This window comes from Brassica oleracea, chromosome C4 (genome assembly GCF_000695525.1).
Source record: "Brassica oleracea var. oleracea cultivar TO1000 chromosome C4, BOL, whole genome shotgun sequence".
NCBI classification, from domain to species: Eukaryota; Viridiplantae; Streptophyta; class Magnoliopsida; order Brassicales; family Brassicaceae; genus Brassica; species Brassica oleracea.
The window spans coordinates 2576813-2594564 of record NC_027751.1 but is presented as its reverse complement, the minus strand read 5'-3'; the positions used below and the strand labels follow the sequence as shown (position 1 = coordinate 2594564).

The 17752-nt window shown below is 36.0% G+C and overlaps 3 protein-coding genes across 3 annotated transcripts; all 3 read right to left on the bottom strand.

The window, feature by feature from the left end:
- Positions 1 to 294: 294 nt before the first annotated feature.
- Positions 295 to 1203, bottom strand: LOC106339361. Its single transcript, XM_013778151.1, has 2 exons — positions 697 to 1203; positions 295 to 613 (listed from the first exon to the last, which is right to left on the bottom strand). The coding sequence occupies exons 1-2, from the start codon at positions 1163 to 1165 to the stop codon at positions 534 to 536; spliced, it is 549 nt and encodes a 182-aa protein (XP_013633605.1). The 5' UTR covers positions 1166 to 1203; the 3' UTR covers positions 295 to 533.
- Positions 1204 to 4709: 3506 nt separating this feature from the next.
- Positions 4710 to 7250, bottom strand: LOC106339481 (inositol transporter 1-like). The gene is made up of 5 exons (XM_013778305.1): positions 6904 to 7250; positions 6692 to 6762; positions 6275 to 6610; positions 5852 to 6145; positions 4710 to 5776 (listed from the first exon to the last, which is right to left on the bottom strand). The coding sequence occupies exons 1-5, from the start codon at positions 7049 to 7051 to the stop codon at positions 5114 to 5116; spliced, it is 1512 nt and encodes a 503-aa protein (XP_013633759.1). The 5' UTR covers positions 7052 to 7250; the 3' UTR covers positions 4710 to 5113.
- Positions 7251 to 9389: 2139 nt separating this feature from the next.
- Positions 9390 to 11178, bottom strand: LOC106337408 (F-box/LRR-repeat protein At2g43260-like). Its single transcript, XM_013776510.1, has 3 exons — positions 11148 to 11178; positions 10439 to 10880; positions 9390 to 10357 (listed from the first exon to the last, which is right to left on the bottom strand). The coding sequence occupies exons 1-3, from the start codon at positions 11151 to 11153 to the stop codon at positions 9498 to 9500; spliced, it is 1308 nt and encodes a 435-aa protein (XP_013631964.1). The 5' UTR covers positions 11154 to 11178; the 3' UTR covers positions 9390 to 9497.
- Between the last annotated feature and the right edge of the window lie 6574 nt (positions 11179 to 17752).

The following is a 17752-nucleotide window of genomic DNA, read 5'->3' as shown; positions in this document are numbered from 1 at the left end:
TGTTCTTGGTCCAATATGAATTTATTTTTTATTTATTTTGCTCTTTATAGAAATGCATTACAGGAAATTTCCTAGCAAAATCTTCATTGATCATTAAGACTTTTTTATACATCCATGAGCATAGCTCATACAACAAAGGGTGTCTCTCCCGAGAATCTATCTGTTTTTAATTTTCATTGTTGTGTCATCAAAGATAATGAAATCGTTTGACAAAAAAAAAAAAAAAAAACTCATCCAAGCTGGGTGAAAACGTGGAAGCAGCATAATCTTCTAAACAAAGTGTTCTTGGTCCAATATGTAATTATTTATTATTTATTTTGCTCTTTATTAGAAAATACATTACAAGAAATTTCCTAGCAAAATCTTCATTGGTCATTAAACTTCTTTTATACATCCATGAGCATAGCTCATACAACAAAGGGTGTCTCAAGCAGGTCAATCTCAAAAAAAGCTGAAACAGAACAGCATATAAAGAGATATCACTCCTGCAGCAATCATGTTGTTCATCGTCTTCTTCATTCATCTTCCTCTTCTCAGGTGCATAATCTCACGGTGCATGCCACAGCTTGTGCCCAGAACTTCAACCTTGCTTTGACATCATCAGGACTGTCCCCTATTTTATTTTCCACACACTTCATATCATCAGAAAAAAAAACGCAACAAAAAGGTTAAAAAACTACGAAAACTAGAGCTTACCAGGACTAGAGATCTTCCAGCTAGCTATCTGACTAAGGGGAGATTCAATCTTCTCAGGGGAAGAAGAAGTATGGTGATGATGATGATGATCTTGATCCATGAACTTGTGACTCATGGAGTAACAAAGCTCAAGAGCAGGCAAAGTATTACAAAGCTCAGGAATCTCCTCGTAGTTAAATCCAAAGCCTAAGTCTACACAACCCTTTAGCTCCTCTAGATCATCGTCCGTTAAACTCTTGGTCCTCTTCAAATCATCTACAACGTAACCTTCAAGTAACACATTGCTCTTCTTCTTCTTCTCTGACTTCTTGGTCTCTTTCATCGTCTCTCCAACAAAGCCATTGTCCATCTCTTCTTCTTCAGATTCAGTGTAGGAGGAGCATGAGCTGGAGCTGGTGAAGATCTCGGAGTCTGAGTCAACGTCTCCCTCGTACGAGGAACAACGAGAAAGAAAAGCTGAGTTGCTCATTGTGAATCTCTCTGGTTCTTTTTTTTATGGAGAGAAAGAAGGTGAAGAGGTGCTTATAAAGCTGCCAATGGGCGGCAACTATTGTCTTGTCTCTTTCTTAATCATGTGGTTACTAATCCATGTATGTATAATGTATGGTATGTAATATTACATGTTGATCATTACCATCAACTCGAAACTGGGGCCCACCATGTGCGCCAAGGATCTTCGATGAACGAATCGTCGTCAGATAGCACATTTGGCCAATTATTCCCACAGCTTTTCTCTTAGCCGTGTAATAAAGTATTCTATATTTGATTTGGTTGATTAAATCAATATTGATGCTTTGATTATATCTTCAACGTATCACAAATATATCTATTTATATAATAATTTAGTTGTTGCCAAAAAATTTATAATTTTTTTTTTTTTTTTGTAAAAAAAATTTATAATTTGAGAATCTTAAAATAATTATTCGTAATATTTTATGGAATGTATAGATGCCATGACTGATCGTAAACTACATTATTACGTAGTATTTTATAGCATGTATATAATTGACGAACACACCTTTGTATATGAGATATTTATCTCATTTTCTGATTATATATGCTCATATCACCTTTTATAATTAATTTATATAACGAAACGAATCTCACGCTATAATTATCACAAATAAAATAGCCGATAGATAATGTCGAATGTCGTGAGCCTCTTGAGCCTAGTCACACAGAATCAAAACCACAATATTTTTCATTGTAAATATGAAATTTTTGTGGATAGTATTTACGCAATAACGAAATGATTTATATATAGGTTATGGGTCCATGGAAAATAAAGATAAAAAGAAAGAGTATAGAATGTATTTTTTTTTTGTAATAGTATAGAATGTATTTTGCCGGGTCCATATATATAGAGTCAAACTGCAAAATCATGTGGTGAGTAGATATTGAGTTATTATTGGATATATACATGTAGAATCAAACTACGAAAATGATGTGTATATTAATTATTCTATTACATGTGTTAGTCACAGTATTTATATATGCATACAATTTCATATCTAACTTCTCGCGGCCGCAACAAGAAGTCATTGCTCCAAAATCGTTAGGTTGCTTCAGTTACTTTACTAAATTACATATTGTACTGAACAACTATACAACATATAAATATGTTTGAAGTTTAATAGATAACTGTGTAGGTGAAGACTATCTATTAGATAGTCGAATTATTGCATATCTAAGGATTAACAATCTAACTTCGGCCTGCCAAAAGTCGTTGGCCTCGAGATGCGCCATGTCATTTTTGCATTTCAATACGACTGAACAATTTTTTAATACAGGTAACTTTAGGTTCCACAACAATATTATGTTTTTATATCTTATTTTGTGGTTGTGACAAAAAAAAAATATATATCTTATTTTGTGGATATTGGCAAGCAAATAAAAAGTGTGATTCTTTGATAGTTTAATCGACAAATGTTAGTAAGAAGAAGCAAATCGCATATGGATACAAAATTCATAGACTTGATTTTATTCAACTCATAAGCTCCTAATATATATGAAAAAAAAATTTAAATGGTTAAAGAATATTAAAAGGATTTCTCGAAACATATCAATAAAAACCTATGTTGCATGGAAACTCCGTTGAAAGTCCGTTTCACGTTTCGGAAACGAATCAGAATCGGAATTTCTCGGAAACACATTGGAAACTCGTTTCTTAAAAATTTCAGTTTGGAAACTTAATGGAAACTTGCGTTTCTATTTTGGAAACTCGCGATTCTGTTTTGGAAACACAAAAAACTTTTTTTTTATTTTAGAACAAATTGTATAAATAATTAATAAATATAAAGATTAGTTTGTTATTTTGATAGTGGTCATGTTTAACGGAGCTACTGAAAATGAGGCCGAAAATGATGTTATTGATGTTTGACTTGATGTTATGATTTTTATTTTATTTAAGTTATTTTATATTTAAGTAATGAGTTTTGTTATTTTGAATTTTATATGACTTAGATGCTTAATGGTGATTTATGTTATTTTCGTATGATTAAATAGAATGGCTATTTGTTTACTTGTATTCTAAGATATACTAAATATAATAAAATTGAATGCAAATATTAATTATATATATATATTTGTAGACGTTTCTAAAATGTTTCCAAAACAAAAAAAATCAAAAATCGCGGAAACGTTTCGTTTCCACGTATTCGTTTCCGTTTCCATGCAATAGATAAAAACCAATAAAAATCATAGAGAAGAAAAATTGTGGAAGCCAAGACGAGAATGATTCTCGAAATTTCCAGTGAAAAATAAAATAAGAAAGAAAGTGATCGTGGTCCTGCTTTCGATGAGCTAATTGGCTCCATTGACAAATTTTAACATGACTTTGATATATGGTGCGCCGGCGTCAATGAAGACAAACGTGTCAGGTTGATATATCTGTCATGATGTTATCATGGTGATGGTGGGTGACATGGCATGGCATAGATGACATAACCATTATGTATGTGGGTTATATAGTCCATATAAAAGCAAGAAGAGACATAATTTTTTTCTTTTTTTTTTTCATCTGAGGTTTTATTAATCACAGCATTTCAAATCCGAACACCACAAGACGATACATAAGATCTATTATTGCACATAATAAACGATGTTGATTTGAATTGGTAGAAAACTTTAAATCATCTAAACTGTAATTCAGATTAGTATTTTATAACTAAGTCTTGTTCCCTGATAAGCATCAAGCAAGCTTGCTACCATCAAATAATAACTAACAAGTAAGCTTGTTTGGATCAAAAATCCATCAAATAATAACCATCAAGTAAGGTTGTTTGGATCAAAAACATTCAAATAAGTTTCCTTGCACCAAATCAAATAAGGTTTGTTCTTTTATTTTCTTATATTTTACTGTTTTTGTTGATGGAAACAACAAAACAAACGCATGTGTATGGGTAAGGATTATAAATGTGGAAATGGAAGAGAAAGTGGATCTCACAGACATGTGAACGAGAGACACAAGGCAGAGGAGGTGTCACGTGGACATTTACGATAAGAAATGAAAGGGCCAAGACTTTTAAAAGTGCCCCATTAAAGATAAAAGACAAAAAGAGCCAACTCACGTGTCCCCATTTTTCCTTTTCGGCTCAACTAATCAGCACCACATTTTCTCTGGTCTGGTCTTCACGCCTTCATGTTCTCCCATCATTATCATTTGTCCATTTACCACATCCACACTATTCTTTCACCTTTTCTAAGTTCACGGGGACGATACTATACTTGAAAATGTATAAAGAAATGATGAAGTTAAGCTTTTTTGAGAAAGAATTATCATATAAACATGGACAGCAAAAGGATAATGGAACTCATTACAGTCTAGATAACCATATCTAAAAGAAGATAGAGTAGTATATATCAAAAATCAGATAAGTACAAAAAGAAACAAAAGTTTGAAGACTGATGATTAAAGTAATAAAGTTATTGAAATGCCAAATCACAAACCTACATTGTATAGTAACACATAAGACAACACAAAGGATACGTAATACGTTATACAATATCCAATCATACATTATGGTGGCCCTACTTTTATTGCCATGTCCAAATACATTAAATGTTTCTGTTTCATCTCCCTTATGCTTTCCTCAAATACAATTAATGTTGTGAAAATAGATAGAACACAGTTCCTATGACAAGTCTTATGTTTGTGATTCAACATTCACGTATTCAATGCCCTTGTCGACTTTTCTACGCTTAGACCTTAGACATATGCATCATACAGCGAGGTGTAGACAAGAAATCTCTAGAACATAACTGGAATCCAAAGTGGACCCTAAACCGTATTTAATAACAAATAAACACATTATACAATCCCCCAACATCACGTATCTATCACTGAGCTAAACCGGAACCAATCTTGGTTTACTCTGGAGACTGTGATTCATACCACAATGTAATGAGCATAAACCACTCAAGACCGAGACCCCTGCTCGAGTAACCCCTCCATGTTGTTGCCATCTCTGCTACTGCCCCAAGCCCTCTCTTTCCAAATCTGCTCCACTTCCAAAAACGTTAGCCCCTGAGTCTCGGGAACAAACACAATCACAAAGATAACCGCCATAACCGCTATTCCCGCCAAAATCAAGAAAGTCACTCCAGTACCAGCAGCTTCTGCGATTGACAAGAATGTTTGTGCCACAATCAAGTTACTAACCCAGTTAACCGTTGCAGACATGCCTCCACATATGCCACGGTACTGTTGTGGGTATATCTCCGAGTTCACCGTCCAAGGAACCGGTCCCATCCCCGGTGCAAAGAAAGCAATATACAGAGCTAAGCCAAGCACAGCGAGCCAACCGTAGAGCCCTCCATCAGACGTTACATCAGACTGTTTCAAGAACGAGACTGAGAGGATAATGAGAGATACAATGACACCGCATAAACTCGAGAGAGCAAGCTTCTTCCGTCCACAATGGTCGATGAAGTAAATCCCCACGACTGTTCCAGCAGCGTTCATGCCAGCAACGATGAGAGAGAGTAACAGAGCGAGCTGGTTTGAATGAAAACCAGCCATCTGCACTATCGTAGGGCTATAGTACATAACAGTATTGATCCCAGTGAACTGCTGAAACGCCTGCAGACATTTAATAAAGTCCCTTTTAGATTTCTCAGACAAAGACAGCTAAACTTAACGTGAAGTTCACGTTACCTGAAGTCCTGCTCCTGCGAAGAATGCTAGTCTCATTTCTTTGGATTTAAAGACGTCCAAGTAGCTGACAGTGTCTTTCTGTAGCTTCTCTTCCTCTTCATCTGCGGCAAGATGATTAATCTCGTCCTCTAACCTAGAGATGTCATATATTTTTGAAAGCACTTGGATAGCTTCCTCTTTACGGTTCTTCATGTAAAGCCATCGAGGAGACTCTGGCATGAACAGCATTAGACCGAACTGAACAACAGCAGGAACACCTGAAACTCCAAGCATCCATCTCCATGTTCCTGGAACCTGCCAACAAATAATCATAATCATACCTAAAAAGTTATTTTATTCGTTTCTTGTTTGACACGTAATATCAACCCTAACCCTAGTTTCTGAATGGATTTTGAGATTAATCAATAAGTCTAAGTTACTAACCTGTGTGAAAGCAGAGTTAACGAGGTATGAAAGAAACTGTCCACCAGTGATCATCAACACATTGGTGCTCACAAGCCCACCTCTCACTTCAGATGGAGATGCTTCTGCTATATAAACAGGTGCAGTCACAGAAGCAACACCAACTCCTAAACCAACCAAGAGACGACCGGCGATTAATATATAGGGATCAGGAGCAGCAGCCATAACGATAGCTCCAGCAGCAAAGACAACATCAGCAAGCAGAGTAGCCTTTTTACGACCGTAGTAGTCATTGATCCAACCTCCTGATGCAGCACCGATCATGGCACCAACTAAAGCCATGCTTACAATAGTTTCCTACACAACAAAAAGATCACATTCATTCACTGAAAGTTATCAAGAGATAAATCAATAAACATGTATATTATATACAAGTACCTGTAAGAAACTGCTCTGTTTAACAATTTGGAAATCATCTTTAATGTACAAAAGGGCACCAGATATAACACCTTTCAAAAGGAGCAAAGAGACACAACTAAGTTCAGTGAGATAGTCCTAAACATAAAACTATACCAATCCAATGAGACATAGAGGATTCCAGTTTCAATACTTTCAGGAATGGATATCTAACAAGTAAAACAGAGAGAGACCTGTGTCATAACCGAAGAGAAGACCACCGATGCCGGCAGTGAGAGTCAAACCGAGAATGTAAGGATTACCAAAATAAGACATCCTTCTCTCTGGGTACATATCCAAGTACCCTGAGCTCCCTGGTGCTGAATGGATCGTCAATGTCATCTTCCAAATTATACTCTCTCTTGTTTGCTACCGATTTGATCTCAATCTACGAAGAGCACAACACTTTCAAAATGAAAATGTTGAATGGACAAAGCTCACGAAGAAGAAATAGACAGAATTATGATCTGGAAGTCTAAACGGCTATGACTACAAGACAATAATAATTCTTACTAATTTTTTCTGTTTGTTTTAGTAACGTGGCGAGCTACTCTGGATCAGATTGTCTTAATACCAACTAACAAATGCAATAATTTACGCGAGTAATTTTCTTGTTAATACAGTGTAGGTACACGTGTTATAAGCTTAACTGGTAATTGATAACTAGTGGCTCTTGTTTAGTGTGTCTCCAAGCTCTTCTGATCTTGTTTTACAAAAAATAAAATAAATAAAGCTCTTCTGATCTTCTCGAACCATCCATAGCTACAAAGACACATTTTACATATGAAACGGTGTTGACCGTGATATCGAGATTTACGGTAACTATCGATTACTGCTGCATAGAGATGATTACATGTCAATGGATGCATTGTTGAATAATAAATAGTGCATCAATATATAACTAAGTTGGCAAAAAAGGATAAAACAAAGTGTTTTTATTCGAAATAATTACACTCAAAAGGCAGTTTGAATTTTTTTATAACATAAAAATGCATTTTGTTCTGCCTAGACAGTTTATTCTAACATCTTCCTTTTTGCCTAAATAAACTAGTTACTTTGTAGTTAACCTGCTGACTAACCTAACCATTGTTTTAGCGGGAATTAACCTCCACCACATATCTCTCTGCAATCTCAACGGTTCAGATTAGTCTCCACCACCTCCAACACACATCTCTCTGTCTCATATCCTAACCATTAGATCTTGTTTTTTACTTTTTAAATCGACGGCACAAATTCTTTATTTTGGATGAAGTCACATTCATCATCTTCTTTTGTATTTTTCACGGTTCTTCTGTAAATTCAAGAGTAAATTCGAAAACTATACACCAATCATCAATAACATAGCTAGCTTTCTGTTTCGTATCCAACCCTCAGCTGATACCCCTGCCTATGTCTCGTCTTTGTCTCGTCCTTGTCTCGTTCTCGTCGCTGCCTTCACCGCCTCTGTCTCACTTCCTTCGTCCCGTCTCCTTTTCGTCGCCGCCTTCATCGCCTCTGCCTCACCGCCTTCGTCTCCTCCATCTCGCCGCTTATTTTAGGCCTCTGTTTAATTTATGTAAATGTATGTTCAAAATTTATTCGGTGTACAAGTAAAACGATGTACATATAAGCTTTTGTGGATTAATGTACATGTGTCAGGCAAATTAATTGATTCGGTGTACAAGTAAAACGATGTACATATAAGCTTTTGTGGATTAATGTACATGTGTCAGGCAAATTAATTGATTCGGTGTACAAGTAAAACGATGTACATATAAGCTTTTGTGGATTAATGTACATGTGGATTTTGTAGCCTAGTGTACATATGTATAGTGCAACAAATGTGTACACGATGCACATGTAACTGATCAAGAAATTTTGTAATCAGTGTACATATGGCTAATACAGTGTACATGTGGATTTTGTGGCTTTGTGTACATATGTATAATGAAACAAATGTGTACACGATGCACATGCAACTCATCAAGAAATTTATTAATCAGTGTACATGTATATATATTAAGTAACTAGTGTACACGTGGATATTTACAATACCATGTACATGTGGATGAACATGTAAATGATCAAGAAATTTTGTAATTAGTGTACATGTATATATATCTACTATCTAGTAACCAGTGTACACATAGATATTTACGATGACGTGTACACGTGTTCAATGTTAATCCGATTTTTTGCATGTACATTAAATTCATATACATGTACATGTGTGAATGTGTTCAATTAAGTTATGTTTTACGGTACATTTAAGTGAATGTGTACAATTAATATGAATGGCAATTTTGTAATAATTTCATCTTCTTCATATTAGGGTTTCCAATGTTTCATGCAAATAGATCTCAGAGCCGTCAATGATTTTATCATGGAATCTTCATTTATTTTGCATTTTACTTTTATAACTTACAACTATAGTATAAATTAACCCTATTAGAACCAAAAACCAAGCAAAAAAACAAGTTTTGATTTAGAGTTTTGGAAGATTATATCAAAAACGCCGTAGTTTTTCTCTGCCAAACATTTACCAGCAGAAGTAAAATTACTGGCCAGCTTTGATCCAAGTAAAACAAAGGGACATGATAGTGTATTACATTATACAATAACAAAATTGTTTTTGTATTTGATTGAATTCTATTCAACCGATGCAGCTGCAGAATATCTGGTCATGAGTTAGTTCTCCTATAAATCCACTTATATTGATTAAAATGTTACTGGAAAGATAAAAAGAAAACAAGCTAGCAAAATAAAATATTAAACTAATAATAATAGTTGTACATAAGATAAGTGATTCCTACATTCGAGGTAAGCATATATAACCAGCTACTACTAGAGACGTGAACACAATCTCTAGGATGCTAAATTCATTACGTCGCAAAGCTTGGAATATCCAAGAAGAACTCGACTCCTTGGAAAACAAGCGGCATCTAGACATCCTTGTTTCAACACTTAGATGAGGATACTGATGGCTCGGTTTCAAAGGAAGTGAGACCAAATTCTCAGAGTATGGAGATATAACATAAGTGTCTAGGGAGAGACAACGAATCTCATTTGTCCCTGGATAATACTTAAACAGCCTCTTCTGATTGTCACAGAAGACAAGATTCCCTTGCTTAGAAACCGCCACTGGCGTGAACCACCTATTTTTCCTTCGCCAGGCAACAACCTTAAGTTCTAAACGTATGGAGAAAGTCTTGCTCCATTGTTTTTGATCTGTATTATCCATGCTCCATATATCTAGTCTCCATTCAGGCAATTTACTCGTATTGACATACGCTAGATGCTCTTCAAAGTTCACTATCAGTGTTTCCTTCGTGGCCCCTAGCCCAGTAGCTGGTAATGGGATTCTGTTGAACTCTTGTTTATGAAGATCCAATGCAAGTAACTTGCAATACTCTCCAACTTCAAAGTTTAACCAGTAGATGGATCCATTCACACAGACAGATTTGCTTCCGGGATTAACTACATGAGGAGGTGGACTCAGTTTACTCCATACACCAGTTTGAACATCGAGAACACCACATTCCAACACAGGTTCCTCTTGCCCAATTTCCCGAAAAGAAAAACACAACCTCACTACTTTAAAGCTTCCCGTAACCTTGTCTCTACCGAAACCTATCGCCCATTTTTCCGGCGAGAAGCTAGACCATAATCCTGAAAAAAAAGTTTCGATTTTTATCTCTCAAAAAGTTTCTATTTTTTTGAATGTGAAATTACTCAATTAGAGATTATTACCGAATCCAAATCTGCACTTATGGTTCAAGCCGGAAGGGAATCTGCGGAGCTGTCTGGTGGATGGATTCAAAACAATGATCCAGTCTTGTTCGGGGAAGCAGAGCAAACCGTCGCAGCTCAACGAGGGTCGTGAGGCGAGGCAGTGAAGATATACGATCTCTTCGTCTCCTTCGAACCGTGACTCGGTGAGGAGACGCGGACGGTCGCCGCAGTCGCAATTGTAAGCAGCGAGGATCCTCCGATTCTTTTGAAGACTCATACGTTTCTCCGAGAACCTCCTCGACTCGAGGAGTGATCTACAATGTTTTGATACGGTTCTGAATCTGAGAATCGATTTCAATGGTAGTCTAATGAATATCTCTTCAAGTAGCTCGGGAAGTATGCACATAGAATTCGAGCTCTCTTCTTCTTCTTCTTCTTCTTCTTCTTCTTCTTCTTCTTCTTCTTCTTCTTCTTCTTCTTCTTCTTCTTCTTCTTCTTCTTCTTCTTCTTCTTCTTCTTCTTCTTCTTCTTCTTCTTCTTCTTCTTCTTCTTCTTCTTCTTCTTCTTCTTCTTCTTCTTCTTCTTCTTCTTCTTCTTCTTCTTCTTCTTCTTCTTCTTCTTCTTCTTCTTCTTCTTCTTCTTCTTCTTCTTCTTCTTCTTCTTCTTCTTCTTCTTCTTCTTCTTCTTCTTCTTCTTCTTCTTCTTCTTCTTCTTCTTCTTCTTCTTCCCCCATTCTTTCTTGTGTGCCGACAAAACTCAAAAACTCTGTTTCTGTTTATGTCCGAGATTACGTCATCTATTAAACTGGGTTATGTTTGGGCCACTTCAAGCCCATCATGATCCAGTGTAGCGTATTTTGTTTTATGCATTAATGCACTTTTGTATGGTTAAAGTTTAACCAAAAAAACACTACGGATTATTCAAGAAAAGTAAAAAGGAACCGAATTGACTAAAATTCTAATATTTTTTTAAAGATACAAAAAAAAAAAACTTAAAATAATTTATTCTGGGAATTGATCTGAATTATCGGATTAAATCCTTCTCAAAGCCAAACCGAACAAACATACTTCGAAACAAATATTTTTTAACTGGGCAAGACTTTTCCTAAACGACCAAACCGGATAGCCATGCCTGGTCTTGTTTTTTTTTTTTTTGCTAAAATTTGGTGCATATATTGTATATTGTATATTTATGTTTATTTTTGGCTTTTCAGATTTGTATATTGTAATGACGGGATAGCTAAGAGAAAGTAAATTTTTAATTTATTTAATCTTTCTTGATTGTTTTTTTGTTAATTATTAACAATACAAACGTTTCATCGAATCATACACAAACATTTCATCGATAAATATTATAACTTAGCAGGTCAATTTATACTCCTTATTGACCCACCTAAATGAGACCTTATATGGCCCATACTATTGGTGTTCACTAGAGAGACAGATGTCACATCAGATCTGAACAAAAGAATCTGGTTAGTTCCTTAATTAGCAAATAATAAAAGGAATTATACTGTAATTATAAATTACTAGAGGTTTGCCCGTCCTACGGGCGGGTGAATTTACACTAAAACTATTTTATATTAAAATATATTTTAATTTTATAAAACATTTGAAAATTTACTTCATATTAAAAATAATATATAATCTGTTTTTATTTTAAGATCAAAGTGTAAATGTTATTAAATTTGTTAATTTGAGTTAAGAAGACTACTAACATAAGTTACAAAAAGAGATGGTCAATAACAGTGTTTTTTGTTAGAACTCGAAATTATTAAATTAAAAGTTATGGAAAATGTAATAATTTATATTTTTCCTATTTGATTTTTATTTCAATTTGACATTGATGAAAATCTAAAGTAAGAATAACTAATATATTTTTTTATACTGTTGTTAATTATTTTTCCTACTGATTTGGTTTTCATGTGTTTTCCTTTTTGTAAAGTAGGTACAATGATTTAGTGTATTTTATTTTATAATATTGTCATGTTTGTTTGATTGTTATGTATATACAATGTGTCTATTTTAGGTTTGTAGTGTTTGATTTACTTGAGTCTGATGCTTTCAAGCCAATTGGCCCGAGGAGGCTTCTTCACCATGGCGTTGGGTGTAGGTACGTCTAATAGCAAGCTCTTCTTCACCTTGTTAGGGTGCGTGAAAATGAGTACATTCTTAAGTGAGGCTGAGAGTTTCTTAAGAGTCAAGGGAAGAGTTAAGAGGCGAAGAGGCAAGATAGCAACCGTTACGTAATTATAACCTGAAAACTTAAAGCCTTTTGCTATTGTTTGTTACGTTACTGTAATAAGAACAACTCGAGACACTCTAAACATGGTGAAAAGAGTCATAATAGTTAGGCCCTCATTATTGGGTGTGAAAGTCAAAAAGTGTATTCATATTTTTTAGTTACAGTTTAACAAAATTATGGCAAATTTAATTATGGGTATGAATACTTGTTGGAAAATACAACGTTTTAAACCCAACTCAGACAAAGGCTGCCTTCGTAAGATACTGGCTTGGTTTGCTTGCGTCTTTAATTCCATGAGAATGGTAACATTATTGAGAGCTTATATTTTTTTTTGGTAAAATATTGAGAGCTCTTATTTGATCACATGAAAGAAAACAACACTCGCACTACCAAAAAAAAGTGTGTTTTGAATCACTTATTTTAAATATTTGTATTAGTTATAATTGATGTAAACAGATTTTACATCATTTAAGAAAGTGACTATGAAAGTGATGATGCAAATAATTCTCATTAGTTTAAATAGAAGTGATGCAAATATTATTTTTATGTATCAAGTGCTTTGTATTTGATGTTTTGTTATTAATAAATTTGGGTTTTATATATCACTGAGATGCTTTGTTTCCATCTTCTTTTTATCTTTTTCTATCCTATTATAGAAAATGAGTCTATTAAGCATGTGAAAATATAAATCGTTTACTAATGACTATCTCATGAAGCTAACTTGCATATTTTACGATTTTGAAAATCTTTTACATTTCTTGCTAGTATGTTCTCATTTCTTCATTGCCACCTAAATGTTCACAATGTTTCCTATCCATTGAATTTTGGTTGTAACTGAACCTATTTGCAGCTAAATCATCCATAGTTAGGGGGAAGTATATCTAGACTTACATAATCGTTTCGCTAAGGAAGCTTGCATTTGCTTAAGTTTATGCCAGGATTTTTTTTTAAAGTTTTTATGTTTTAGCCACATTTATATTTTACTTGACAATTCCTTTTGTTTATTTATGTTCTTTTTGGCTTTTCAGATTTGTATATTGTAATGGAGATGTATCCGTTCACATCAGAGAAGGCGATCATTTGTTGTTCTATTAGCATAGTGAGTTTTTTCTATTAACACGGGTAGCTGGTCGGGTCATTTCCCTTGTAAGGTTTCTTTGGACTAACTGTTAACATTGTGCATGCATTATAAATTTAGTAAAAAAGGTTATATAAATGTCACTGAGCTACTCAAGTGACCTCCTAAATCTTCTTTAGTGAAACAAAAGAGTATAAGTGGAGCCAAATATATAAATAGATGAATACAAATACAAAAAACGGTAATTTCGATCAGCTTTTTTTTTTTTTTTTTTTTTTTGAAACACAAACTTCAACTTGCTTGATTACAAATGATAGAGGGAATTGTCCGTCCTCTTTGATTGAAAACATCAACTACAACAACATAAGATAACAAGAATAGGTCTTCAAAAGAAGAAGATGACAGCGAACTCAAGATGGTGCTTGAATGCGTCAGTGTAGCCTTCCCGACATGGTCGGATAGCAGAGAGATAGTCACCTTAAATTGTGACGTTAACATCCAATCCACACCTCGGAAACTCGTCAAAACGAATCCTTTATGAAACCCATAACCAACCTTTGTTGGCCCACCTCAGCGTAGAGGAACAGACGAACGGCGATGTGAGAGCAACGATGTGCGGATGGCCGAGCTGAGTCCAGGGAAGGGAGGAGCGCCGGTTCCGTCCTCCTGTCCGGTGGATACGGGGTCAAGAACCGTGGAAGAGGTCATCTAGGGTTAAAGCTTTCACCACGGGACTGCTTCAACGAAAGACTATGGCTTGCGATACGTGGAGTTGGTGGCAGATCTGACCGGTAAAAACCAGATCCGTAGCGACGAACGATTCTCTCCCCAAAATGGGGTTGATAATCGCCGGTGGGAAACTTGGCGTTAGTGGTAGGAGGATATGTTGAGACACGGCGTTTGCGAAAGATGAAGGATGCGGTGGAAGAGGATGACAGGGGAACCCCCCAAGAACGGTCGGATCTGGTGACACCAAACCCGTAAAAGAGCAGCCAAACGCTGTAACTTTCGACGATAACCATTCTCCAAGAAGAAACGTTGACAGAAGTTACGGCGGTGGCCAAAGAGACGACAAACACAGAGGAAACGTAGAAGAAACGAGGAGTAGAACAACCAAGAGTGAGGGAGGCTCGACGCCGGCGGTTTGAGATCCCACCAGCGTCAAGAAACGATGATTTCAGAGTTGTCTCGATTCTCGTGTCAGAGAGGACTAGGGCAAACTCTGTTATTGTATATATAGTCGAACAGACTCTCTAATACACATTTGTTGTGTCATAATTTCGGTCAGCTTTGTCTTCGAAAATATCGTTATTTCGCCGGCTTTGCTTCCTGTTTTGAGATTCTGTAAAATCATCCATTTAAATAGCACTAATAGTCTATATGTATTTGTTTTTGTAACATTATTATATGTATTGCATGCATGCAAATGATAATACATTAACGTAACAACTTCAGTTACTGTTCATTCCTTATGTACTAGGCATATAATAATCTTTTATTTAGTTTATGTAGAAATGATTTTTTATGTAATTCATTCCAAAATCATTTCGTAAGATCTATCTTAATAATAGATTTTACTATTTTATTATAATAAATATAAGAAGTACTTAACATGTTACCAAAAAAAAAAAGTACAAATAAAAATTTCAAGTATAATGCAAAAATAAAAAGTAGGTTAGAATAATTTTCAAAAAATTATATATGAAAGCATGAAAATAAGCATTTGCAGAACCACTGTAGCTTTTATATGATTTCTTAAGAAAATATCAACGAAATTGATTTACTTAATCCCCTAGGTGGAAGGGTGTGACACCCGTCACCTCCAATCCGGAGAACCACGGGCCACCAACAATATCTCGTATAATAAAAGCTCATATACCCAATTACACTCACCCAAAACCCAAATAAAAATCCGAATAAAAAGTCCAGTAGCACCAATCCGTCCAAATATCATATACTCATCTGTCTCACCTGAAATGGGGAAGAAGAGGGATGAGTAACGGAGAAGTCACTCAATGAGGTATGGGATACTAAACCCGAAGTCCATGGACCCGGACAGAGCACTCCGAATAAATATAATTTAATCCGAACACGTTGCAAACACGGTACCTAAAGTACCCAGAGATCAAACAAACTGCCCACTAACAGACCAAAAACACCACCGAATATATGCTCGGTAACACACGCCCATAGACGATTTATCGACCTCCACGCCTTGGCACAACATGTCGACTACGCTGTGCCGCGGCAAACACCACACCCAATGTACTGTCTCCGGACGATACACCCATGGTCGGCTATCATCCAAATCACATCAATATACTATATATATATATATATATTATCGATTATAAATGAACAAGTATTGTTGAACCATCTAACACCCTAGTTCCGATTAAGCAAAGAACCTAAAACTAAGCAAACAATGACAGACTCGATTTCACATAGACAGAACACATTAGAAATAAATTATACTTATTCGAGGTCCTAAGCCGTGTAAGAGAAGTTCGGGAAAAGACCGTCACCTTTGCCATATCGGAGAAACCAAAAAGGATCTGAAAACAACAGAGTCTCGGCCACATCTTGGCACAACAATAAATCAATGGAGGTCCACCATACCCCATGTTCTAAAACGCGGCCGGAGCGGCCGATTCCACGCCGGTAAAGCGCTCGGCGGAGCTCCGCCGCCGCGATTCTATTATAATCGGCCAGAAACTTGCTTCCAAAAAAAACATATATATTACAATGATTTTGAGTCCAAAAACGCTAGTTACAACATATATCTCGATGGTAACAACAAAGAAACGATGTGGAATCAAAGCAAATCGCCCAAAAAAAAGTGATTTTTGCCTGAAAACAGGTAAAATAGCTGCAAAATAGGTTAGTGGAGAGAGGAATGTCGTGAAAGAAGAAGACATTAAAACTACAATATTGCCCTCCACTTAAAAAAGGGTAAAAACAACAAAAGATTCATATATGGTCCTTCGACCTCGGGTCCAGATGCTTTAATAAGCTCACCCAACCGCTAGACCATGGCTCTTCAACAGAAACTGTCGCTATGAATAACATTTAAACGTATCTTATATAAAATAATTGTAACTTTTTTAAATTATTAAAAAAATTACGCCCCGATTACTCCCCGATTTTTTTCCGCTTTTCTAATAACTCGCTAGGCCCGGGTGAGCCGCACGCGTTACGCCTAGCGAGTTTTCTAACATGGACCATACCTCTCGGATAAATATAAAAGTGAAAATAATTAGGCTTGCAAAACTTGCTGCGCAAGAAACAAAAAGGGCAAGGCGCTTGAACCTTCACTTCACGGATTGACTCGCGACGGCGGATCTCTTGACTCCTGCGATAGGAGCTATGTTCATGTCTCTTCTCACGGTCTACACCTCTTGGTTCTGATGCGTGACGACCTCAAGGAAAAGGCTACGGTTCTTTGACAGCGGCGTCGATGCATCACAGCTCCTTGACATAGCTCCATGGCTGGTGTGATGAGGTTTCCCTTGAGATGATCGTGCATCACTGGTGGTATCTCTCTCCAACGTCATGGCGGCTCTCAACAGAAGAAGAACATCACTTTAATTATATAATTAGGTATGAGCCACACGACACACGGTTAAGAGACAAAGGAAGGCTTTGGTTTAATAAAAATAATTGATAAGTGGAACAAACCAGACCGGTTAAGATCAACAAAAGAATTTAAGCAATTAAAATTCGGTTCAAGGTAACCGGGTCGTTACAAAGGGTTTAAAAGAAGGCTCCTTCCTCATCTTCCTCCCTCTCTTTTCTCGTTACTACTCTCTTCTTTACAAATCATAACAGAAAGAGAGAAATCGAGAAGTTGAGTAAGTTTGGGGTAAGAAAGTTTCTCGCGAGTACTTGTTCGTTTTTTCTCGTTTGGTTTTCTCGGGAAAATGGGAAAATGATCCAAAATTTATTTTTCCTCTGTTTCATTGGATTCTTAGGGTATTTTGTTTAAGGAACAGAGCAATCGAGAGAGGAGA